The 26,429-nt window shown below is 32.8% G+C and overlaps 1 protein-coding gene across 1 annotated transcript; it reads left to right on the top strand.

The window, feature by feature from the left end:
• The first annotated feature begins 198 nt into the window (after positions 1-198).
• LOC134236701 (WW domain-containing adapter protein with coiled-coil-like) lies at positions 199-25,738 on the top strand. Its single transcript, XM_062718880.1, has 13 exons — positions 199-357; positions 512-545; positions 2,655-2,805; positions 5,335-5,459; positions 6,482-6,609; positions 6,752-6,798; positions 8,652-8,957; positions 20,792-21,034; positions 22,161-22,220; positions 22,574-22,940; positions 24,502-24,679; positions 24,932-25,059; positions 25,158-25,738. Exons 1-13 carry the CDS (start codon positions 317-319, stop codon positions 25,243-25,245), a joined length of 1,896 nt encoding a protein of 631 aa, XP_062574864.1. The 5' UTR covers positions 199-316; the 3' UTR covers positions 25,246-25,738.
• Positions 25,739-26,429: the final 691 nt, after the last annotated feature.

Here is a 26,429-nt window from a genome sequence, read left to right as displayed (position 1 = left end):
ATCGGGTGATTCCGTGAATATACGGAATCACCCGATATATATACAAGTCAATGTCAACTAACTTATTACGAAAGTTAAAAGATATTAATTGAAATTTATTTATTTTCATCCATCTCGAGTGGAAATTTACTCATAGAACATTTTTTGCTGAAAAAGTTCAGAGGAAATCTAAAATTCTATTTTTAATCAAAAGCCCGGATGTGTCATGGCGTAACTTCAACAGGTTACACAGAAGTGATCCACTGTCCAAATAAACACAGAAAACCCGTAATTTATGAATATTGTGCGCTAAAGCACTTAATTTCTTGATGCATTAATGGTAATGCATGCAAGGAAACAACCTAGACTCGATGATGGGTAAAGATTTCACTACATTGCTGCATTACAGTTCATGACAGCAAATCCGCCATTTTTGTTGTCATTTTGAATAAAGTTGAGGCTGATTTTATAAGAATTTGCAGTTTCAGGAATAGAAAAAACAAGGGCATTAAAGATTTTTTGTATATTGTAGGTATATGGACAAAAGAGACCCCCATCTATACCAGGTAATATTGCTGTACTTCCAATATGAAGTCTATGGTCAAGTTTTGCAAGATTCTGAGCTAATGAGACAGAAAAAGAGTGGAAAAGACTAACAACACTGGTGGTTGTCCAATAATGAGTTACTGCTGAGCTGAATCCAGCTATAAACATAAAATTTTTAGGTGGGAAGAGTACAGGATGACACTTCAAGTGCCATGTAGGGGAACAGTCTTTAATGGGGGAGATTGTAGTGAAAAAAAGAAAAAGAAATGTTTATTTGATACATTGGAGAAGGTTTATGGCAAAAAAAATTGATTCTTTAACACACTTTTCTTGAAATAAATTGGTGTAGTGATTAGAAATGGAAAGGGGGTTAACCTCCATGGCTTCGCCTGCATGGCTTAGTGTAAGTGTCTGTTTGAGAGTTGCAAAGTAAGGAGTTGATCCTTACGTCACGGTTTGGAATCCCACTGTGGGACGCAGAAACCGATCGCTAATAAGGAGTTGATCCTTACGTCACGGTTTCAAATCCCACTGTGGGACGTGGAAACCAGTCCTTCAGGTGAGACCATATTAACTGAAGTCCCATGTCACAGTAGGTACTGGCACGAAAGAGATCCCTCACTGCTCAAGGGTTGTAAGTGTTGAGTATTGGACAAAATTTGCAGCTCTCTAACGACAATTGGTGTCCACATAAGTAAAAAATGTTTAGAGGGATATTGAACAACATACAAACAGACAAAAATATAAGTGGTTGGATACCACAAAGGATTAAACTATATGATGCCATACTGGTAATTGTACAGTACCTTTTACGGATACCTTAATCTCTCTGTTGATTTGTTAAAATGTGGAATTTAAGCATTTTAATGGTCTAACTTTTTCTGATATTATATAAAGTCATTTTATTTTCTCAGGAACATTTGATTAGAAAGAGTAAATATTTTGAGAAGATAACAAAATATTACTACATATGTAATCTGAAACACTGATGTTTATAATAATTCATTTTTATTAGATTCACAGTTACAACAAATTTGACAAAATCTGCTTCTCAAGATTGTCAGGATCAATTTTATTGACAGTTACACAAATAGCAATTCTTAAAATGGAGATGAAATGGGAAGGGATCAGATTCTTTTTTAACTTTTGGGAATTCAATTTTGTAATTTGTAGTTTTTCATAAAAAATATTTTAAAAGCAATATCAAAGTATAAGTGTGCAAAGAGGATTCAATACCAGTGTGGATACCACTGTAAAATAAAACTATATTTAGTGACAGTTATTGTAAACCAACTACGCAGTAAGGTACAGATGCTAAGTACTAATATACAACTCAAATCAGGTATTTGATTTTAACTAGAAATTAAATGCATTTTACTTCTATCGCAAAGGTGATAAGATTTTATGTGAAGAATATTTTGAATTGGTCTTGCAGTTGTTTGAGTTACCTTTATGTAAACTTATGAGAAGAAAATGGAAAGATGGGGATTAATATTGCATCTCTAATAATATTAAAGAAATGTAATGCATTAAAAAAATATTATACTATTTTGAAACTTACTCACAGATAAGTAATTGTGTACATAGTTTTGGGGTATCAATTTATATGAAGAAATGTAGAATGCAATCAGTACTGATTTTCCTCATGTTTCATGAATGAACCTCTTGCAAAATCTTGGGACTTTTTAAAACTACAATGTTATTGAAAATATTTTAAATTTTTTGGTAGGATTTGAAGGAACTTTTGGCTTAAAACTTGTGTTAAAGTATTAATGACAAAACTAATTGCTTTGATATACATTTATGTAATATTAAATTTTATTCTATTCATTTTCTACCATGCCTTTCTTTGTTTTGGGGAAAAAGTGGCTTATAAACAAGAGCTAACCTATATGTATATATATTTATTTATAAAGATAAGAATAAACTAGAAAAGATATACCTTGAAGAAAATTTTCAAGTAAATAAAAACCTGAATATAAGGAATAGAGGAACATTACTGTTTGATTTGCTTATTGTGGAAATGTTTAATTTAAACACATCAACCAACAAAAATTGGATTATGCCTGTAAAATTGTGAAGGAATTCGGCATTGAATGTAGTTGACACAAGCATTTTTTTGTTTTCAGTCTAATAAGTACCCATCAAAGGCATACAATGATCGTTATTCCAAGAGGGAAGATGGACGTTCCAGGGATGACAGTTCCGCAAGCCGTAATAGTCCCAGATATATCCACAAAAAGCCTTATAGTGAGAAAGATAAGGGCAGACTGGAAAGAGGTCAGTTTTTTATACTCTCATTTTCATGTAGACAGGTCTATTAAAACAAGTATATTTGTTGTTTGTGTCTCGGGGAAAAATAATTCAAAATTGGGTTATAGGTTCAGCGCTATTAGTTTGATTGAAGCATCTACTCATTCACTTTATATCTGGGACTTTCTTCACCCAAGAGATTTTAAATGTTGTATGTTATGGATGTTGATGTACATCCTGGTAAGGAGAAAATAGGGCTATGTCTAAAATGTTCAGAAGGAAATGTTTAAATCAGTATTCTGAAATTGGTTATATTTCGAATACATATGTATAGTTTATTCAGTTAGTAAACCTTAGGCTATACAGCGCATCTGTATGAAATATCAACATATATATGACATATATATAACATAATAAAGAATCTGAAATAGTCTATAATGATGTTAAGTCAAAACTTGTTATCTTGAACTTGATGGAACTGAGGAAAAACTTAAGAGATATCCGATGATTCGATATATTGAGGGTAAAATACTTGAAGAATTATGGTTTGGGACTTCCAAATCACTTCACTTTGACATACCCATGATATTCAAGATATCTGTGTTCAAGATACCCAAGTTCAACTGTATGTTAAGTTTGGGGGGGGCTAATGAAGTGATCCACATTTCCTTTTACTGCATACACTGTGTGTAATGTAATCATTAAACAAAATGTCACATAAAATGTGCAAAAGAGGAAAACTAATTCAAATACATTTTCCTTCAAACTGACAATGCAGAATTTAATGACATAAGAGAATAATGGATTTATTTCCCCCAGCTGACCAATGTAGACATATTGTGAGCCCAATAGCTTGTCCATATATAATGACATCATTAATAGCATCATTATCCTCAAACACTAAACATTTCTCCAAAAGAGGCCAACACTTTAAGTGGTTTTACAATATTTTGTATAGACCCCAACCTCTGACTGTCTGAGTCCGATCCAAAATGTTCAATTCTTTAATGAAAGAACTGTATCAAAAGATTACAGGGTTCGACATTCGCGCTCGTCACCTCGTCATTTCCATCCAGAAATGATTTCGGACGACCTGATTTTTAGTCTGGCTCGCCCAAATGACGACCTGGGACAAGTTGGGAATATTTAATAATGATCTTTAATATTTTAAAATAAACTTCATAAGGCTTTGAAAACATATTTTCCTATAACAAAACCAACCCTTTCAACATGTTTAAGTTGCAGCCGCATAGAATTTTCTTCCTGCCAAATCTGTGTTCGATCAATCAGCTGATGCAATTTTTACCAAAAGTCTTTATTAAAGTTTTATTTGAGATATAAAATATCTCAACTTAGTCAACAATCACCTTAAATATAAAGAGTAATTATCATCATTGTAACATCTTGCATTTCCCCCTACAACTTTCTGATCACCTGATGATCGTTTTCTGCTGCTAGACAGCCATGTTGGGTGTCCACTGTAAATCACACCTGGTTAATTGAGTCCAGGGTTATTTGAACCCATTTATGTAGGGATTCATGGTAAGTGAAAAGGAAAGTTTTAAACTACAAACTTTAGCATTCTGCATGTCTGATTCAATCATCATTCTGCTCATATTTTTGTTTGATAAAATACTGGGAGACATCTTGACATTCCAAAAATGTCTGGTTTACATTTTTTAACACAAAATTGAAAAAACACAACTTCTGTTAATTATCTTAACAAATTTTAAACAATTGCACATTGAGTTTTGTTTCATTTGATATTTTATTTGGACGACCTGAAATTCATTCGGGCAACCTGTGATCATACCAAGGTTGCCCAAATGGCGAGACCAAATTTTGACGAGTGTCGGACCCTGAGATTATAAACCATGTTTTGATTTTTGGATTTAGGGGTGGGCTCATATTTTTATTCATTTCTGAATGTACTGAAATACACTCATTTTCTACAAAGTTCAAGAACATTGCAACTTGGCAAACCCTGCTTTTCAATACCTGGAATCTTATAGGAGTGCTTTAAGTGTTTACTTGATATTGATGTTTGAAATGGGACATTGAGACTTAGTTAGTTAATTGGTATATGGGTAGGACCATTTTATGGGGAAAGTGAACCTAGCAATTTTAATGAAAAAATAGAATTATGAATGTTTATTTACTATGAGCAAGGTAAACTTGTGTTTTAACTTGCCAATTATTGAAATATTGAGGCCAAATGTTTACATTTGTTTTTGATTGGTGTTTAAAATATTTGTTGTTGCTATAAACTAAAGAAAAAGTGGTTATTAAAGTAGCTAAAAAAAAGGAAAACTATCAAATTACTTGAAATATTCATGTTATTTGAAATATACATGTATATATAATATACTTGAAAGTGTATAGTTCAACTGTACTAAATAAAAGCAGAAGTTATGTCATGCAGAAAAATGTATATACTACATGCATGTACACAGGGTATTCTAAAAACACTAAAAATTCACCGAACTATTGAACAATTGCCTTGTTCTCCAAAAATGAAGAACTAATCTTAAATCGTTCATGTTACATCATATTTAGGAGCTTACAGTTCTCCTGACAAGAAGATCAACCATGCTTCAACAGCATCTTCATCACATGGGGGAGGGAGTCAGAACGGCAGTTATGACAAGACCAGGGCCAACCACAGAGACCACAAACAAGAGGTCAGTCTCAGATATCAAGTATTCCTTATGACCTTGACCTCCATATTATTCACTGTTTGATTTGTTGAAGTTCAAGAAATTGTTTGAGATATTTTAATTAAATGTCATATGATGATACGTATTAGTGAAAGCTATTCAACTTTATAAGAAAAAATTCTGACCTTTATCTTCCCTATGACCTTGACTTCACAATTGCTCATTTTGTACTTTATCTGTTTCAAGAAGCCGTTCAAGATATTTTTATTAAACTTAATACACTTAATACCTACTGTTAAAAGCTGTTCAACTGTGTCAAAATTCTCTGACTTTGCTTTGCTACATGGACAACACTATACTTCATTTTGGTTTTAGCCTATTTTCAAAGAAAATGTTCAAGTTATTTTTAACAACCTTCTTGAGGTGGTACAAACTGGAGCTAGAGCAGTTCAACTTTGTTTTAAGTGAATGACCTTTACCTTTTTTTTGACCTTCAACTTCATTATTTCAATATATTTATTCAAACTTCATACAAAATACATATTGGTGAGCAATTCTGTATCATAATTTTCAAACCTTGACTTTTCCTATGACCTAAAATAGCCAATTCTTGATTTTACTCTTAGTTCATTGTATGCAATTCTTCATTAAATTAAAGGATTCTTCAATCATACAACTCCATGCTCAAATCTCAACCATACTTTCATAGGAAATTTTATAAAAATTTACTGCATTTTGTAAAAATGTTTTTAAAACAATTACAATGAGACTTCAAAAGTTGTTTGATAGAATGAGTCAACACTACATACCACACTACAAAAGTCAACAATTGTTCTAAAGGTATCAGTTTTGAATGCGAGAAATGGAAATTTATCCATATTTCATATATTTTTCAAATATTTAGTAATAATAATAAAATTTTAAGTTGAGTTTCTAAGATTAAAAAAAGAAATGCATCAAGAAACTTTTAAAAACTCTCTCGTTTCGACTGTTATTTATGCTATTATAATTTACTCACTTTAAGATGTAACTGATTGTTCTGTTAGTTTCAGAAGCCAGCATTGCGGACCTGTGGGGATTGGTCAGAACATATCAGTTCCTCTGGGAAACAGTATTATTACAACACCAGGACAGGGGTGTCACAGTGGGAGAAACCCGACGACTGGAATGACTCGTAAGTTACTGAGAAAATTCAAAAAAGTTTAACAAATGGATGTTAAGTAACTTTTGTAAGATTTTGAAGTGTACAATATGGAAAGTTTGAGTGAGGCAGTTAGCACATTTACATCATTAAGATTGTTTTATTCTTATTACAGGAAAGTATCTAAAAGTGACAAAGGAAGCAGAGGACACCATGACAAAGGTACTCTGATTTCTGACACCAGTAATTCTTTGCTTTAATATTAGAGTATAAATTAAAAACAATTCATTAAACATGAGAAAGGAATATTAAGTTTAAAAGCATTTAGATTTTAAAAGTTTTTTGGGCCGGAATTAAAAATATCTTTGTTTCCCCTAACCCGACCCTAAATTCTCAAGTTGGGTCGGTAGGTAGGTAAAACAATTTTATTTTCTGACAGCAGCTTTGAAAATACATTCTAAAATTTAATGGAAAATAACCTTTGTAAATAAGAAAAGTACAAAAGAAAGCGATTTGTGAACAAAATGCTAAGTATCGTATATATGCCGTTTAAAAACAAAATTCATGATTAATTTACAACTGTTGTTTAGTTGAACTTGTGAAATATCTCACGCCATTACATTAATATAAATTGAATAAAATAAACAAGATTCTCAAATACGCAAAGACTAGACATACGAGTATTTTTTTTTCAAACCTTCCATCAGCCTTCAGAGCTTATAGACGATCAATGTACTTTTTTGAGGGCCATGAGATTTGCAGTGGTTCTGAAGCATTTTGCTTTGGAGTTAAGAAGTAAATGGCTAATTTTAAATCGCAGGTTCAAATCCCTATGAGTAACATTGTAAACGGTCCTTCAAAGGGGACCATAAAAACTTATGTCCAGTGTCGCAGAAGATGCTGGCTCAAAAAAAGATCCCCCACTGCTTAATGGCAAAAAAGTGCTGAGTACGTCTAAATTTGGAGCAATGGGAAATGTCATCAAAACAAATCTTGAAGGGATTAAAAGCAAAGAAACAACCAATCTTCAAGGGCCTAATTAAAGAAAAATACACTGAACGTCTCAGGAAGCTGAATCATGATTTCAAAACTATTTGGAAAGAGTATGTTAACAATATTTAATTAAACCAAACCGAATCTTCAAATGAGAAAAATGCTATATACAATGTCATAGTCACGAAGTTTAACCACTAAATAAAGGCATGAAGAAAAGTAAAGAAAGGACATCTGAATTATATTAATCAGGATGAATATGCAAACATATTTACAACAACTCCTATGGTTTCATAATGGCATACACTGTAGTAAACATAGGAACATAGATGAATTGGTTATTAGATCAAAACTCAAATTAAATAAAATGCAGTGAAATTGAATGATGTGTTCATAGATGGGCCCCTCATCTACTCATGAGGCGGGCCTTACCCTGTATTACGTACCTTAAATTCAAATACAGGTTTATTTGCTTGTTGTTTAACGTCCTTTTCGAAAATTTATTCACTCCTATGTAGACGCCAAGACACCTCCGAAACACTCCGATAATTAGTCATGGTAATTTTGTTACCGAATTGTTTCAAGAGTGAAGAATTCCAATTCCAATTCCTGCTAAAAGCATAAGATTGAGACGTCGCCATTGTTTTATAAAGAGCTAATGCTTATGCCCTGTAATCACATCTGGGCGTCATTTTGTTTCCAACAAATGCTTGAAAATCACAGTAAAACAATGTCGACCGGTTTGATAAAAACTGATTTTGATGAAATTGTATTTTATAAAACTTGGTTAACAATAAAAAAAATTATGAAATTATCATATTCAAAAAATCTTTTCAGTCGGTGCGATTTAGTTGAGGCGGTCGCGTTAGGGGAAACAAAGGTATTTTTTATTTTGGCCTTGTATCTTATGTTTTATTTTCTGTTATTACAGTGTATTGTAATTGAATTTAACCATGGACAGTGTCTGAATTTCAGGAATGCATGCATTTGGTACCAAGGCTTGATCATGTTTAATCTTCAGCAAATATTCTAAAAGCCTGTGAATTTTAAGCCTAAATGTCTTATTTTCAATTTGTTTTTAGATTCCATGGGAAAGAACAAATACAACAGCAACAGGGGAAGTTCGGGAGGGGATCGATCCACGAAACGCCAGGGCAGTCTGGAGTTTAACCCTAGCTTACATAATGAGAAACCAGATAAACATTATCTCATTCAGAAGTTCCAGGACAGTCAGCGGCAAGCTCAGCTTGAGAGCCGCTCCAACAAAACCTCCAGTAAGGACAGACACTACAAGGAATCTGGTACTGTTATTGATCACAGTGGTAGTAGTAACGTTACAAATCGAATCCGCAGAGACAGTGATCATAGGACGCCACACCGTAGACATGGTGAGTTCTGTCATAGTACGGAGACATATTCTAATATATATTGTATGGGATATTTATTTTCGTGTCAGGGTGAGTATTGCCTTCTATTTTTACTTGAAGAGTGTACTTTGCAATCTAGCTATTTCTGTGGAAATAGAAAACTATCTCAGTATGTGTATCTCTAATGAAAAGAAAATATGTGTGTAATCATGGTGTTAAAAAGTATGAACTATGAGGTTACATTATTTTATTTCACCTCATTTTGCTATCTTCTTTTGAAGATTGACACAAATTTCTGTTTAGTGTTTTAAGTTGCTTGTTTGAAAGCTCAAAAGGGTATATGTACAATTTGGTCTGATATTTAGTTTATAAGGTTTGAACTTTGGTCATGTCTCATGGTGTTAGGGTTGGATACCGTTAAGGATGAAACGGTATGATACCATACCGATATTTTTGAAACGATACGGTATTTTTTAACGGTACAGTACTATACCTTGATGCATGAGAATCCGGGTTTATTTTAATAACAAATGTGCTTTCAACTATCACCGCTTATAACCAAACTTTCAATATTATAATCTAAAATGTGTTAAATATATTTTATTTCTATAATTCAACCTTTTATTAAATAATCAACAAAACAAATTAATCTGAATCTCTATAAAATAAAAAATAAGATTGCAAACACTGCCGTCTAATTCTCTGCTAAATGACAGCTGATCGCTTCATCCGGTCGCCATTTTGCTTGGTAGCACTAAACGACGAAACATGAAAAATGGAGAGAGAAGACATCACAAATCCGCAACGTTTTGCCTTTTTAATTGACAATTTTTATTAGTATCTATTAATAAAACTGAAACAAGATTAATGTAAATATTTTTTAATACGCATTGGTTTCCCTCGAATACCGGCTGTAGAAAGGAAGTATCTTACTTACTAACTTAGTACTGATTTCGTTAATTAGCCTAACCTTTCAATGCATGAGAATTCCATTAAAGCGAGTCTGGAATCTTAACTAAAAATAATTTTAAATGTATAACAATGTTTTAAAGATTAAGAAATACCGTTATCAGTACCGGTATTAAATGAAACGGTATTTTACCGGTATTTTTGAAGTAACTATTCGGTACGGTACTGGTACCGTGTACCGGTGTCCAACCCTACATGGTGTTACTCATTTTGACATTATACTTAACACAATCTGTTTAAAGTTTGATGTTCTTGATATTTATTAAAATGACATTATACTTATAATACAATCTACTTAAAGTTTGATACAAGTAGGGGTGGGACGATACACAGATCTTGCGATACGATACATATCTCAATATATTGGCACGATACGATACGTATCTCGATATTTTGATAAATTATAAAACTACTTTTAAAAATTAGTATTTTATTTCATTTCTTGTCTTGACATTAAATCAACAAATTATTCTATATCAAATCATGTGTGCTTTGAATTTAATGCTTGAAGTTCATCAATATCATTCACTTAAACTATGCAAAAACAAAAATACACATGTACATATTATTATTACCAAACTACTTTTAAGAAGTTGTTTACAAATAGTTGTGTAGTTCATCAGAGAACACTAACTAAAATTCATTTTAAAAAAAATCACATTTACATTTTTATTAATTGCTGAAAGTCTGTAGCAAAGCTGAGATTACAAAAAAAAAAAAACGAGATGGACTAACAATTAATAATATCAAATGCTCTGGAAACGATGCTTTCTGTGTATAGCACGCATTACATACTGAACTTTTCTTGTCCAATCTTCCGAGGCTGCTTAAAAGTGAAAACGTTTTACCCCTAAACAACGACTTATTAGTTCTAAAGTGTGTTTTCAATAATCAACATCATCTGTTCGCTTCGTACAAGCCGCCATTTTCCAAGGACATGTACTTTAATTTTCAATTTTGGATAGGTCGTTCGTGTATCGTTTCGTACCGATATTTGAATGCTTGTATCGTAAACCGTATCTTAGAGGAAAATATCGATATGTATCGGTATATCGATATATCGTCCCACCCCTAGATACAAGTGTATATATTGAAAAAAAACATGCATGTCTTGTTCTTTCCAAAGTCTGGTCATCATTTTGAAATCAGTAGTTTGGCATCTATTAAGATAAAGGTTTTTAGTAGTTATTGGTGTAAGGTCATACTGTTACAGCGAATTATAAAATTAAATCCCTGAAAAGTTTTCAATAGCTTGCTGGAAAGCTCAATAGTGTATACAATTTGATCTAACTAGTATCACATTAGGTTTGAATCTACATGTTCATGTAGGTTGCGAGGTTACTCAGGTGTATGATAAGATTTTACAGGTAAATGTGAGTTGATTTCAATGCTGTATGAAGTCACATCTATGTGCCAAGGTGTTCTGCTGTAAATAAATTAGTGATGTGGAATCGGAAAAAAATCAGAATCGATTATCGGTAATAATCGGATGGGTATAATCGATTAATAATCGATTATAATCGAAATTTTAAACTTTAATGAAATTAATATAGAAAAGTTAAACTTATTCAGATTTCTGTCAGACTTTTACAAAAAAACATTTACTTTACATAAAATATTCAAAAATAATAATTGAAATTTCTTTTTTAAAAAGTGGAAAATATTATTTTTTTTACTTTAAAACAATATAGGAGTATTGAAACAGAATGGGAATTTATTATTATTATTTTTTTAAGTCCATGCAATGGGTATTTAGGTGATATTAGTCCCACCTTTCATTTAATACATGTACATTTATTTCTTAAAATTAGTTTTAATCAGTTAAAATTGCAAGTTTTAAAAGTAATTATCCAGAAGTTAGACTTGTATTTATGATTACAATTACGTTCAAAAGATTGACTAGACTAATTATTTTTTCCTTTGTATGGTAAAACATTGCAATATATTACCGTTTCCTGGTATTAGGCTAACCCCATATTTAATCATGGCGGTAAAAGTATCAACAAGACACGGAATCCTTCCATGTTTTCAACATTCATCAGTATTTTTATGCTCTTTGCACTTGGATTTGGTAATAAAATTAAAGTATGACAATTTTATTTTTTATTAGCAAAGTCGGCGACATTTATTTATAATCGATTAGTAGCATCGAAGAGCTTAATAAAACCGACAATCGATTGTCGGTCAACAAAAAATTGTCGGCGACAATCGTTCCATCACTAAAATAAATGCAATTTTTCTTTTAATCATGTTTATGGCTAATATATTTTTCAGAAAAATTGTATTCTAGCTCTTTCAGTAATGCATAATCTTCAGCATACTATTCTTTCTCATTGCTTCAAAGTCTTGTCACTTCCAACATAAAAACCTATTGTTAGTAAACAATAGCATCAACACACCATGCTTTAGATTAAATTGCTCAATCCAGCATTTAAATACATGAATGTCCAAAACTCTGAATACACTTCTTGTACTCTTCAAAATCTCATCACCCGCAATAATTTGGATATACAATGTATTTTATAATCTTACTACTTGATTTATTAAGATTTAAAAAAAAATAAATAAAAATCAAAGTTTTTAACTATCATCTCTGAATAATTTTGTGAAATTTTCTTTTACCTCACTAACTTTTTTCATATAAAGGATGAAATTACAATTAAATCAGTGACAATTAATATAAAGAATAAAATCAATTGCAAAAATGCTTAGTCTAAGTCACTTTTTAGCTCACCTCAACGAAATTGGGGGAGCTTATGTAATACCCTCGGTGTCGGTGTCGGCGTCAGCGTCCCAGGTTAAGGTTAAGTTTTTTGGAGCAGTTTTCTTTTTAAGTACTTCTATGTCCTATATTGATTAGACTTGCATGGAATATGCTTCTATAATGTGTTTCATTGTACCAGTCAAAGTTTCAGATGCTGCAATTTCAGCATAGGAATGACCAGGTTAATGTTTTTGGAGCAGGTTAACATTTTTGATGCAGTTTTTGCTGTAGGTCTCATTTCCATGGAACTATAAGCTCTATGTTGACCAAACTTGCATGGATGGTACATCTAAGGATGCACATTACCAGGCTTGCTTCGGATGCTGAATCTGACCTACATTTTCCAGTTGAGTGAACAGGTTAATGTTTTTGGTGCAGGTTTCATTTCCAAGTAACTATAAAACCTATGTTGACCAAACTTGCATGGATGATACATCTAAGGATGTACACTACCAGACTTACTTCAGATGCTGAATCTGACCTACATTTTCTGGTTGAGTGAACAGGTTAAAGTTTTTGGTGCAGGGTTCATTTCCAAGATACAATGAGCCCTATAATGACCAAACTTGCATGGATGGTACATCTTAGGATGCATACTACCAGACTTGCTTCAGATGCTGAATCTGACCTACATTTTGTGGATGAATGAACAGGTTAAAGTTTTTGATGCAGGATTCATTTCCAAGTAACTATGAGCTCTATAATGACCAAACTTGCATGGATAATACATTTAAGGTTGCATTCTACTAGGCTGGCTTCAGATGCTGAATCTGTCCTACATTTTTTTCTGGATGAGTGAAGAGGTTAAATTTTTATGCAGGTTTCATTTCTAAGTAACTATTAGCCCTATGTTGTGCAAACTCGCATGGATAATACATCTTAGGATGCATACTAATGGACTTGCTCCGGATGCTGAATTCGACATACATTTTCCAGATAATGGACTAGGTAAAAGTTATGGGTGCAGGTCTATCACCCTATAAGGCTTTAATAAACCAAACTTGCCCAGATGATGCATCAAGGGATGAAAACTCTTAAACTTGCTTCAGATGCTGGATTTTGATCACATTTTCGTGATGAAGAACTAGTTTGAAGTTTTAAAATAGGTCTGTTCCAAAGTATCAGATCAAAATTGCATAAATTTTGCATTTTGGAGGTACACTTTTTGTTGTGTAATTGTGTGACTTTCTCCTATGTTTAAAGACAACATTCGTTGAGGTGAGCTCAATGATAATCTTAAATATAAAAATGGACTGATTACCTATGTTTAATCACTAAAAAAGAAAAAGATTTCAAATACATATTAAAGTATATCGATGAATTCTCAGGCCAATACCCAGCCCTACATATTAAAGTGATGTCGGGTTGCCAAAAGGTTGCCAAAATGCTGTGGTATTATAAAATGACAAAGACCTTGTTGTTAAACCATGTTTTTGTACTCAGAAAAGCAGTTGTTCTCTATTTCTAAATGTAAAATTGATGGAAAGTGAAAGCTGACTGGTAAATACCAAATTTCACGGACAAATCTAATCAAAAATACTGAGAGACAACAATATGGGTAAACAGGTCTGCAAATCTGCTATCCGTTTTCGTCCGTTGTGTGTCATGTGTTAACATTGGAACATTTTCAGCTTCTTCTCTGAAACCACTGAACCAATTTCAACCAAATTTGGCACAAAGCATCTATGGGTAAAAAGGAACAAAAATTGTGAATTTCATGGCCCCTGCCCCCCTGGGGCCTGAGGGATGGGGCCAAAACCACTAAAATTAATGCAATCTTTAAAAATCTTCTTCTTTACTCCTGGACACCAAGCAGTCAAACTGTTGGCATGATTGTAATCAGCATTGAGTCCTCTACCAAAACTTTGAAATTCATGGCCCCTGGGTCAGGGGTTCTAGTGCCAGGATGGGGCTAATTGGATTATATAGTGAAAATGAATAAATTCTTTGAAAATCTTCTTCTCTGCTCCTGGGCATTAAATAAACTAACCAAGTACATAGTTATGTTGATTATAGGGGTGGGAACAATATACTGATACATACTGATATTTTCCTCTAAGATACGGTTTACGATACATGCATTAGAATATCGGTACGAAACAATACACGAACGACCTAACCAAAAATTGAAAATGAAAGTGCAAGTCCTCAGAAAATGGCGGCTTGTACGAAGCGAAGAGATGATGTTTATATTGAAAACAAACTTTAGAACTAAAAAGTCTTTGATTAGGGGTAAACCGTGTTAACTTTTAAGCAGCCTTGGAAGATTGGACAAGAAAAGTTTAGTATGTAAAGTGTGTTATGCACAGAAAATATCGTTTGCAGAACATGTGATATAACAAACTTTGGATTTTTTTTTTAATCTCAACTTGGCTACAGACTTTCAGTAATTAATAATAATGTACATGTGATGTTTTTAAAATTAATTTTAGTCAGTGTTCTTTGATGAACTACTCAACTATTTGTAATCAACTTGTTAATAGAAAGAACAAAGTACGGTATTGGCCAAAAAATGCCGGCTGTCGGACATGCTCCGTTCAAAATATTTTAAAAAGCTTAGAATTTTTAGAATCAAATGATATATAATTTATGTACCTGACTTAAATGTATGCATTGGAAAAATAACGCTGAATTCAGTACCTTTTATAGCAGAATGTCGAGATTTTACGAAGAATTTTGACGCGACGTCAGGAATACGTTTAACATTACACATAAGCGTAATCTGAAAATTCTAATTTACTCGCTAGGACACAGTTTATATTACACTGTAAATTTAAATTCAAGAAATTAAGTTGCTGATTTATTAATACGTCATTATTATTTTGTTGTTTTTTTCATTTATTTATTATCATTATTACTTACAATGTAATCCTCCACGAAAGTGTCTCCGCTTTAGTTGATTAGAATTAATCCAACAGAGGAACGGGGAGAAAAAGAAATAAACCGTCTTTTCTCTTTGAGATTTGCTTTCTTTTTATTGCATTGATTATACGGGTTCAATAATTTTTTTAGCTATTTCTCATTAATAAATTGAGAAAAATTCTTTACATCCGATCTAGTGAAAAAATGTCCTGATGGAAAAAAAATCAACGTTTCCTTGCACCAAAAAAAAAAAATCAGTTCTTTAGAATATGGTATGTAAGGTGCACGAACATATTTTAAAAAAAATCGAATGTCAAGATAATTATTATTTATATTATTATCATAATTATTGGAACATAAGTTTAGAATACTATGATTATATAATGTAGAGGAGAGAGACCCCTCTAATGGTCAATTTTGCCAATAAAGATACTACATCATATATTAAATAAGAATGCGAGGAATTTGGATCCCGATTCAAAAAAATATCAGCACAGTGAACTTTTTAAATTAGTTAATGGGTACATTAAAACTGATTGTTTTTTGTAATATATTCATTTATATCCTGCTTGATGACAGAGGTATACTTGAAATTTTTAAAGATTTCAAATTTTAGTGGTTTTGGCCCCCCCCCCCCAGGGGGGCGGGGACCATGAAATTCTTTGTGTTTTTTGAGTTCATATTATTCATTATGCCTTACATAATTCTTTTGGGTTTTAATAAGACATGTAAAATGATATTTAATAAGACTGAAAATGAATCATCAGTAAAATTTTTGATTAAAAGTTTTGTTTGGAGAGGGATAAGGGGGGTTGGTGTATAAATGTGACTCAGTTCTGACTGAAAAGTTACATTTCTCTCATTCGTTTAAAACGTTTTAAACACCTGTTCCGAAATTATTATTGTTTTAGTATTCAGATGAATACTCTACTCTTTTCGCACTTGAAAGGCTTTCTACATTTTAATTCATAAGTCCGCGTAAATACTTACACACGTATAAGAGTCATTTTTATATATGTTTACATATTCAATACATGTTGACAATAAATAAAGTATAATCGCTCGTGGATTTTTTCTTCCAAAACCTTTTGACAAATATTTATCCCAAATTCCAAATACCTGTCTTTATTTCGTTTTCGCCTATTCTTATTTGGATCAAAATATTTAAGTTGGTAGTAACACTTTCGGTTTTTTTCCATTTCTCGCAAAATTTCTTTGCTTGGTAGAGAATGTAGCAATTTAAAAATAAAAAATCAAAACCTTTTTGTGTCTTTATTTTTCTTGCAATTGAACGTAATACCTATGATTCTCGCAATAAACAAAAAGAATTAAATGGGTTAATTTACAATACAATATAGACAGGTATTTCCTATGTGTAAAGTATATACTAAACATGTTAAATGTATTGGTCCATGAAAAGTAATTTTAGTCATTTTCCACAGGAATGAATGTAAATAAATTAAAATGAGCAAAAAAAAAAAATAGTTAAGATAACCTGCAAATACCTACTTTCAAAATGGTATTTCATTTCATGGCCTCTGGTTTAAAAATAGGTATTTCCTTTTCTGAAAATGCTGCAGTGACGTAGCATCGTTTTTTAAAGTGAGGGGGGGGCAGCCAAAGATGAAAAAAAAACTTACCTGAAAAAAGTTTACAAGCAAAAAACAAAATGTTAATGAAAATATAAAAAAACATAAAAATTTATTTCTTAAACTGAAAGTCATGTTTCAAGGGGCTCAGAGGTGTGTGTACATGGATATATCCATTTTTTAATACTATATATACTATATGTACTTTTCCTTTAATTCACTGTACTGTAACAAAAAGTGGAGGGGGGAGGCAACCGGCCTATCAAAGAACATTTTCAACATATAGTAAAATTTATGTTTGGAAAAAATCACTATATTTTTTCACTAGAAAAAAATCACACATTAGTGATATCACTAATTTCATAGCTTAATTGCAGCACACTCAGACTTTTTTTCACAGGGAAAAACAAAACAAATTGTGTCCAAACAATTATTTCATTGCTGACAACTTTCGAGGACGATCTGCTTTCCTTCGTAAAATTCTAAAAAATCTTAAAATCCAAGGATGAAGGGTAGGAGAGTCCTTTAATAGCTTGATGACAAGTCAGAAGCTGTTCAATGTATGTACATTTTATTGTATTTTTAATGGCTGTCATGATTGTTCGGAGGTCACACTATTTATGACTAGTATTAAAGACTACATACACATTGAGGAAGGCTCGTAAAGGAAAATATAATTATACTGAGGTACATGTCTCACAGATTTTTTATTTACTCTTGTAATAATTAGATTAAAAAATATCGTGCTATTTTTGTGAATGATACTTTTGTGCTGTTATTCAATGCTACATGTACAGCCGACGGACACTATACGAGTATGCAAGTGCATACGATGTACAAATAACATAAGCGGCATCTTTAACTACAATTTATAGTTTGTTTTCAAAATATTTTATTTATATTTAGGGGTATATATACTTTACTTTGTCCAGTGATGCGACTTGAAATTAAAAAAAATCTCTTTCTGTGTAAATTAAGCGTCATTTACATCGATATCAGGAAAATTGCGTCGGTAGAATATCTTTTTCCGTATGTTAACTTTTGCAAAATTCATATTGATCACAGGTGACAACCAACACTATTTTAATGGTGTGTCTGAGATATGTAGTGATGAACTTATATGCGGAGTATAAAAGTGGTTGTTGCATGTGAAAGTGTCTAATTTCAGCAAAGATTACTCATTTTTCAGCATAATTTAACGATTTTGCACGACCATCGATGTTTAGTGCGTATCAGTGACGTCATAGTTAAAAATTACGTCATTTTTGGACCTGTAGAATTTACTTCGCATCTCCCTTACTTCAATGCATAACATAAAAAAAATGATACATAGAAGATTAAAATATTGTATTATTTGCGGCGAACTACTGCTAATACCGTACTTTGTTCTTTGGTAATATTACATATATTATTGTTTTTTGTAAAGTTTAAGTAAATGAAATTCTTCTTCTTCCAATACAGTGCAGGGCCTTTTGGGCATCATCGCACTTTGATGAACTTCAAGTATTAATTTCAAAGCACACATGATTGATATAGAATAATTTGTTGATTTAATGTCCAAAAAAATTCTTTTGCATAGTTTTATAATTTATCATGTTAATTTTTGACAAAAATACTATTTTTGGGAGAGTTTTATAATTTATCATAATATCGAGATACGTATCGTATCGTGTTACTGTATCAAGATACGTATTGTATCGCAAGATCTGTGTATCATCCCACCCCTAATGTTGAATAAGGCTGCCTCTACCAATTTTGGAAGAGGCACTCTTGCTCATCATAACTTTGTTCTTAGTTTATTTAATACCCAGAAGCAGAGAAGAAGATTTTCAAAGAAAGAATGCATTTTCACTATATAATCTATATAGCCCCGCCCTAGCACTAGAACCCCTGACCCTGGGGCCATGAATTTCACCATTTAGGTAGAGGACTCAATGCTCTTCACAATCATGCCAACAGTTTGACTGCTTGATGTCCAGGAGTAAAGAAGATTTTTAAAGATTTCATTAATTTTAGTGGTTTTGGCCCCACCCCTCAGGCGCCAGGGGGGCGGGGACCATGAAATTCACAATTTTTGTTCCTTTTTACCCATAGATGCTTTGTGCCAAATTTGGTTGAAATTGGTTCAATGGTTTCAGAGAAGAAGCTGAAAATGTTCCAAGGTTAACACATGACACACAACGGATGAAAACAGATAGCAATAGGTCACATATGTGACTCAGGTTACCTAAAAGTTACATTTTCATCATACGCAATTAAGGGTGAAACGTTTACTGAATTTTGTAAACGTTTAAACGGATAGTAGTAAACGAAACGGTACCGTTTAAACGGGAGAAATTCTATGTTGGATTTTTATGGCTACTTACTCATGAAACTCGAATTTAATAATCAATTCTATCACTTTAATATAAGTATGAGTTGTTATTACAATTTCATTGTTGGTCATTATGACTTAAACGTAAGAATTTGGGGCGCATTAAACTCATTCACATTCTACCTCGTCACCCAACTGCTTGGTTTGTTTGGCTACCGGAAAATGGATCTTTTAATCACGAAAAAAGTAAAACAAGACCTGCTGACTGTATCGAAACACTTTTCAAAGACTTGTGAAAAATGTATTATATTTATTTAATCAAAATATATCAAGTTTTACATTTCAAGTGTCGTAAAACATCGCTAGTATTGGCAACTCGGGAATCGGAATTGAATATGTTAGACCTTATCGGGTTTTAGATATTTTTATTCAATATGTTTCCGGTTTAGATTGTTGCTTATCAAATGGTCAAAGACGGTGTTTCTTTTGTAAATTATGAAATAAAACAATTTGTTTGTGTTAAACTTTATTTCTGATAGACATTGATAATGACCTTCGTGTAAACGTTTACTCAAACTGTAAACGTTTAGAGCATATAATCGAAACGTCGCCGTTTACACGTGTAATCGTTTCACCCTTATACGCAATAAATTACAATATTGCAGAAGAACCTTTTTTCTGCATAGGATTAGTTTTTGCTCTGCGCTATGCTGTCACAATAATTCAAAAATCTTCTTCTCTGCTCCTGGGCATTAAATCAACTAACTAAATATATAGTTATGATGAGCAAGAGTGCCTCTTCCAAAATTTTGAATTTTATGACCCCAGGGTCAGGGGTTCCTGTGATGGGATGGGGCTCTATTGATTATATGGTGAAAATGCATTAAATCTTTGAAAATCTTCTTCTCTGCTTCTGGGTATTAAATAAACTAAATTAATGCTTTGAAATCTGCTCTTTGGTATTTATCAACCATTTATGATGAAATAGAATTTATGATAAAATTTCCAAAATTTTAAAATATGTTGCCCCAGGGTCAGTGGTTCCTTTGGGGTGGGTGCACAACTGGTTATAAAGTGGAAATGCATTTTCTCTTTGTTAGTCTTATCTACCTCTGGGTATAAAGTAATCAAAGTAAGCAAGCAAAGTGTATAGTTATGATAAGCAATGGTGCCTCTTTCAAAATTGTGAATTTCATGGCCTCTGGTTTAAAACACAGCCAAATTCAATTGTTGGAAAGTTGTTACATGATCCTCAGGTGACCTATAAGGCCCGTGGGCCTCTTGTTAGTTACCTGTACAGTTTTGGCTAAGTGAAATGAAATAAAAATTTATTTCTTACCCTGACGTCTTGTTACAGGTGCTCAGCTAGATGACATGGATATATCACCTGACACCTCGCCAAGTTCTCGACCCTCCAGCTGTGCTGGTACCCCTCAGATGGGGCCTGCCTCCACCCCCATTGCTTTCCCCACCCCAAATACGGCAGCGGGACATCACCCTAGTTCTACCCCCTCATCCACCGCCCCTTTCATCAACAGCATACCCCAGCTCATCACTCAGATCAGTGGGGGACAGAACAATCAAGAACTAGCCAACAAAGGTAATGTTTGGAATACTGTGTTTTCATTAATATTCGTTGAGCACCAATTTTCGAGGATTTCATTGTTGAGCAGATCCACAAATTTAAATGTTTATTGAATTAGGAAATTTGTTATTCATTTGTATAGGCAATGCTTTTGTCCCAGAAATAAGGTATCCTCGAAAATGTCTGTTTTACAAAATCCACGAAGTTTTATGCCAACAAAAATTAATGAAACGACAGTAGCTGATAAATCAACAGTGATATCATTATAGTTGAAATGGGAAAAAGCATATTTCTGAAAGTTTCTATTTTACAACAATGAAGTATCTATGGAGATATTTATGCCCCCCTTCGAAGAAGGGAGGGCATATTGCTTTGCTGCTGTCTGTCGGTTGGTCTGTCGGTTGGTCAGTCGGTCCACTTAGTTTCCGTTCATTTTCTTCGCAGCCGTTGCACATACTGAAATGAAATTTGGTATACAGATATATCACATGAATATCTAGGTCAAGTTCTGTTTTGGGTACGATCGCACCATTTTTGACAGAGTTATGCCCCTTGGACTTGGTAAAATTTCAATTATTTGCAGTTTCCGTTCATTTTCTTCGCAACCATTGCACATATTGAAAAAATTAGCATACAGATTTATCAGAGAAATATCTAGGTCAAGTTCTGTTTTGGGTACGATCGCACCATTTTTGACAGAGTTATGCCCCTTGGACTTGGAAAAATTCCAATTATTTGCAGTTTCAGTTCATTTTCTTCACAACCGTTGCACATACTAAAATGAAATTTAGTATACAGATTTATCAGATGAATATCTGGGTCAAGTTCTGTTTTGGGTACGATTGCGCCATTTCTGACAAAGTTATGCCCCTTGGACTTGGAAAAAAATTCCAATTTATATTTGCAGTTTCCTTTCATTTTCTTTGCAGAGGTTGCACATACTGAAATGAAATTTGATATACAGATTTATCAGATGAATATCTTGGTCAAGTTCTGTTTTGGGTACAATCGCACCATTTTTGACAGAGTTATGCCTTTTTGGACGTGGGAAAAATCCAATTTGGGGGGAGGGGGGCATAAATGTTTTACAAACATCTCTTGTTTGTTTTAATTCTAATAGATCAATTTATATTGGTTTCAGCTTTACAGACTCTCAAGAAGCTTCAGGAGGTAATCACAAGACAGATTGCCCAACAAACAAGTAAGTGTTTAAAACTTGAGACACACAAGTAGCAGCTGGTCTGTAGCTCTCGGGTATGGAAGAATATGGCATAGACTGCCAGAGGGCTGCAAATCTTGGAATTTAAAAAGAGTACATTTGGGCACAAAAGTTGCTCAAAGTTTAATAGTTAAATTTGCAGGTGGTGTACTTTTTGTCTTGGTTCTTATTTAAAGAGGAAGTAATCTTGGATTGATCACAAAATTAGATCTCATTTAATCAATCAAGAATGTTTCCATCTTACCATGTTGTCAATAACGGTTTTCATGCTTATAATTTTTTTTAATGCAACGTATGAAACAATGTGAAATTTATTTAGTGTATTTTAATTACAGCCCGAGCAAGTACTTCTCATGCCCAGCAGGTGTCGTCTATGTCCACAAACACGATGGCTACCCACCCAGCCATGACCCGGTCAACTCCACTCTCCACAGAGAATGCCTACAACACCATTAACTCTCACTCCCAGCCCACACAAGTGTCCAGCCCCCACGTGTCTGCCAATCACGTCAGCCACCCCTCACCCGCCTACACCACTGGGGGAGGGATTTACGGGAAACTGGGCCAGAGCCAGCACCAGCAGCATATAGGGCATCAGTCACCTTTTCATCAGCTGCATGTGGACACGAGTAACGGCCAATATGTTGTCGGGTCCACAGCGGGACAAAGTCCTAGGTCTGACCATGGCCAAAAATCATCTTGGTAAGACTTGATTTATGGTTATGTTATATTTTACAAGTTGTGAATGAAATTTAGTCATTATTTTATCATATATGTCCAAGAACGAATTCGATGTCGATATCAACAATATCATGTCGATATCGTATCAAATCAAGCACTATTAATTGGAAATATCTTGTGCCATATTTGATTTAATATTATGTTCTCGTCGATATCAACAATATCATGACGATATCGTATATGCCTATTTGCACAATTTATTTTCATAATGAGGTATAACATAATTTTTCAAAGTCACAAGTGAATCAAAATTGATATCGTCGATATCGACAGTAAGGTAAACTTATTAAACACAGAAGTGATGTAAAAATAAAGTTTCTGTATTATGGTGAAGGTTGGTAAAGTAATATGCTTTTAACAATCATGATTCGTCGATATTTTGACGGCAGGTAAAATCTCCGTAAAAGTAAAGTAAATAAACATAAACACATTCAAAGTAACAGGGAAGGTTCCAAGGGCTTTACAAACATGATTTTGTCGATATAATGTGTAGAAAGATATAAAAAAAAGTTTAAGTAAAAGTTGTAAAACACACAATATTAAGGATGGAAACCACAATTCTTGGAACAATCATGATTTGATATCGGCACGATAAATTTTAAAAATAGCTAAAATCATGTAATAAACATTTATGTATAGATATATTGATACATGTGAGGACGATACCAATATCGATACATCTGAAGAAATATCGATATAAAATCTTACTTCTATTTTTCTTTGTTTATTTAACATTTGGGGTGTAATATATAAAGTAATTAAAATAAATATAAATATAGATGTGAAATAAATAATAATTTACACCATTTGAGTAAAATATTTTTGTTTAACAACATATAAACAACTATTTTGAATAAATTATTCTTATTTGCAAAGAAATAATTTGTTTATTTCAATGCAAAAACAGATTTTATAATCAATTAAACATATCGTGATACATATCGTATCGTGGCTCAAATATCGTGATACGTATCGATATAGAAAAAGTTGTATCGTCCCAGCCCTAATAAACACACGAGAATAGAGAAATATTATAGAAACTATAAAAAAGTAATGTGTCGATATCGTAACTACATCGTGTCTTGGACATAACTCTATTTTATAAGATTAAGTAATGATCTAGAGATATGTATTTAGAGTTCTACCTAGCAAAATCTTTTCTTGATTACTGTATACAGGGTTATTTTTGACGCGTTTTATTTTCGCCCTTTTACTCTTGAAAACAGTTTAAGCCCATTTTAAATTTGCCCACATATAGTTTTCTTTAAGACATTATACTGTTTCCTTTGAATTCGTACCGTTTAAATTCGCCGAAATGAGGGTAGGGTGAAAGGGGCGAAAATAAAACGGGGGCAAAATTTTCCCTGCATACAGTATCTCCCCCTTGGAAGGGGACTTGTCCCTTCATTTTAGCAAGTGTATAATTTGGTTGATTTTTTAGAAATGCAAATTTTAAAGAGCTCATTTGATTTATAATTTTGGGAAAGTTGTTGAATTTATGCTTTTGTTTCATAACTTTCAGTGCTAGTCCATCAAGTACAACCAGTTCACAAGATCTTCCAGTGGGGGTGGGGGACATTTCTGTGACGGGGCTCAATCAGACCAATTCCCCTAATGTGTCATCTTCATTGAGCCAGTACTATAATGAAAAGTTGATAGGCCATGTCACTGGCTGGCAAGGTGACCAGGCAGAAAGACAGGTATTTATAAACAATTTAACATGTGTTCTTTGTATTGAAACAATGATTTATATTAAATGTTCTCTGTTCCTTTAAAAAAATTATAAAAGATTCAGTACTCTCTACAGTTAAAGATTGCAGGTCTTCCATCCAAGTCTTAGATTTTAAATCATTAAAGTATACCTTCTTAGATTTTAAATATTTTTCAAAAGAGTACAACTTTGTGAAAAGCAGCATTGGGTGTTTTATTAAAGAAGATACTTATGTTTTCAGGCACGGAGGTACTGGGAGGAAGGCATTAGTGTGGGAAGCTTTCACTGTGGGCAAGTTGGAGTGGAGCTTAAAAGGTCAAGGTCATTAGTGAGGCTGGCTGAAATTCAGTCAACTCTTCATGAACAAAGGTGAGTAGATAATAAATGAGTGATTGTTGCCCTCGACTTCTTAAAATGGAAGTATGAAATGACGACTGTTATTTAATTTGTGTTATTTTCTCTTTCAGAATTTTATTTTTATCAACACAAGTGCATGAACTGGAAAGCATGAAAGCGCCAAGTTTCTCATCTCATTCATTCAATACAACACAGTAGAAGATTCATCCATGTTGTCCCAGATGCTTCAGTTTTTGTGACTGTATTGTGATCAGCTAGGGGGATAACTTAGACTGGGTTCCTTGTGGTTGCTAAGCTGAAATTATAGAGTGTGAGAGCTCATCTGTTCATTGTCTACTGTTAATTTTTTTTTCAACTGGACTTTTAATAAAAATAAGTTTAACTTTTTTTCCTTCAGTAAAGGGAGAAATAAAAGTAAGATTTTACTTTGAAGGATATTTTTTTGATGTTGAATTCAAAAAATGCATTTTTGTGCATTCTTTGGTTCTACAATGTAGGTTTTCTAAGTAATATTTATCATATCAATATATGGAACTTGAGATCTGTAAAAAACCATGTGGATAATTTCTGAAATTCAGTCCTACAGTTTTCATACAGTTGATATTTTTTGATATAATGTAGTTTCCAATAAATACCAAATTAGAAACAGTTTTTGGAACCAAGATAGTAGGAAACACTGCAATTGGGTTTTAGCCAAGTTTATTAGAATCGATGTCTCTTGGTTGTGAAGTTTTAAGAGTTATGTCCCTTACAGAGATATTTTACATAATTGAAGTTTAGTAAAATGGAAATATTGGAAGTTTAGCAAACTAAATAAATTGAATTTGCTACATTTTCTGGTAGGAGAAAAAAAATAACAAACATTTTATGGTAGACTTTGTTCTGTACTGAAGTTTGTTTAAAAGTGCTATATAATGCATGATCTGTATGTACATTGTAGGTAAATTGTACACAGTGTTCATTGATACACTGTAAAGATGAAAATGATTGATTGTAAATTGTTGGAGACAATTTTTCATTGTATCCATTTATCATACTATGTAAGCAATAGAACAACCATTATTTGTTGCAATATTTGTGTCTTAAAGAAGGGGGGGGGGGTAATATAACAAATTGTAGGAAAAACAAATTCAAGAAAAAACACCAGACATCTTTCAACAAGTAATAATCAATTTATTGTACTAATTCATATCTTTGTCAATTTTTAATAGTCTGTTTTTATTGCATTTTTATAGTATATCCTTGAATCATTCATTGATGCACTCCAAAACTATGTTAAAAGGTTAATTTTTTCCCAAAATATACAAAATTTGTTCTAAGGGGTGGGTGATGAAGCATTTTCTGTTTTACAGTCACCAGCATTATTACTCTGGGACCAGGCC

Source organism: Saccostrea cucullata, unplaced genomic scaffold, assembly GCF_032062105.1.
Source record: "Saccostrea cucullata isolate Sc308-1 unplaced genomic scaffold, CSIRO_AGI_Scuc_v1 ctg122, whole genome shotgun sequence".
In the NCBI taxonomy this organism is placed as follows: Eukaryota; Metazoa; Mollusca; class Bivalvia; order Ostreida; family Ostreidae; genus Saccostrea; species Saccostrea cuccullata.
This window is presented reverse-complemented; position numbering and strand designations above follow the sequence as displayed.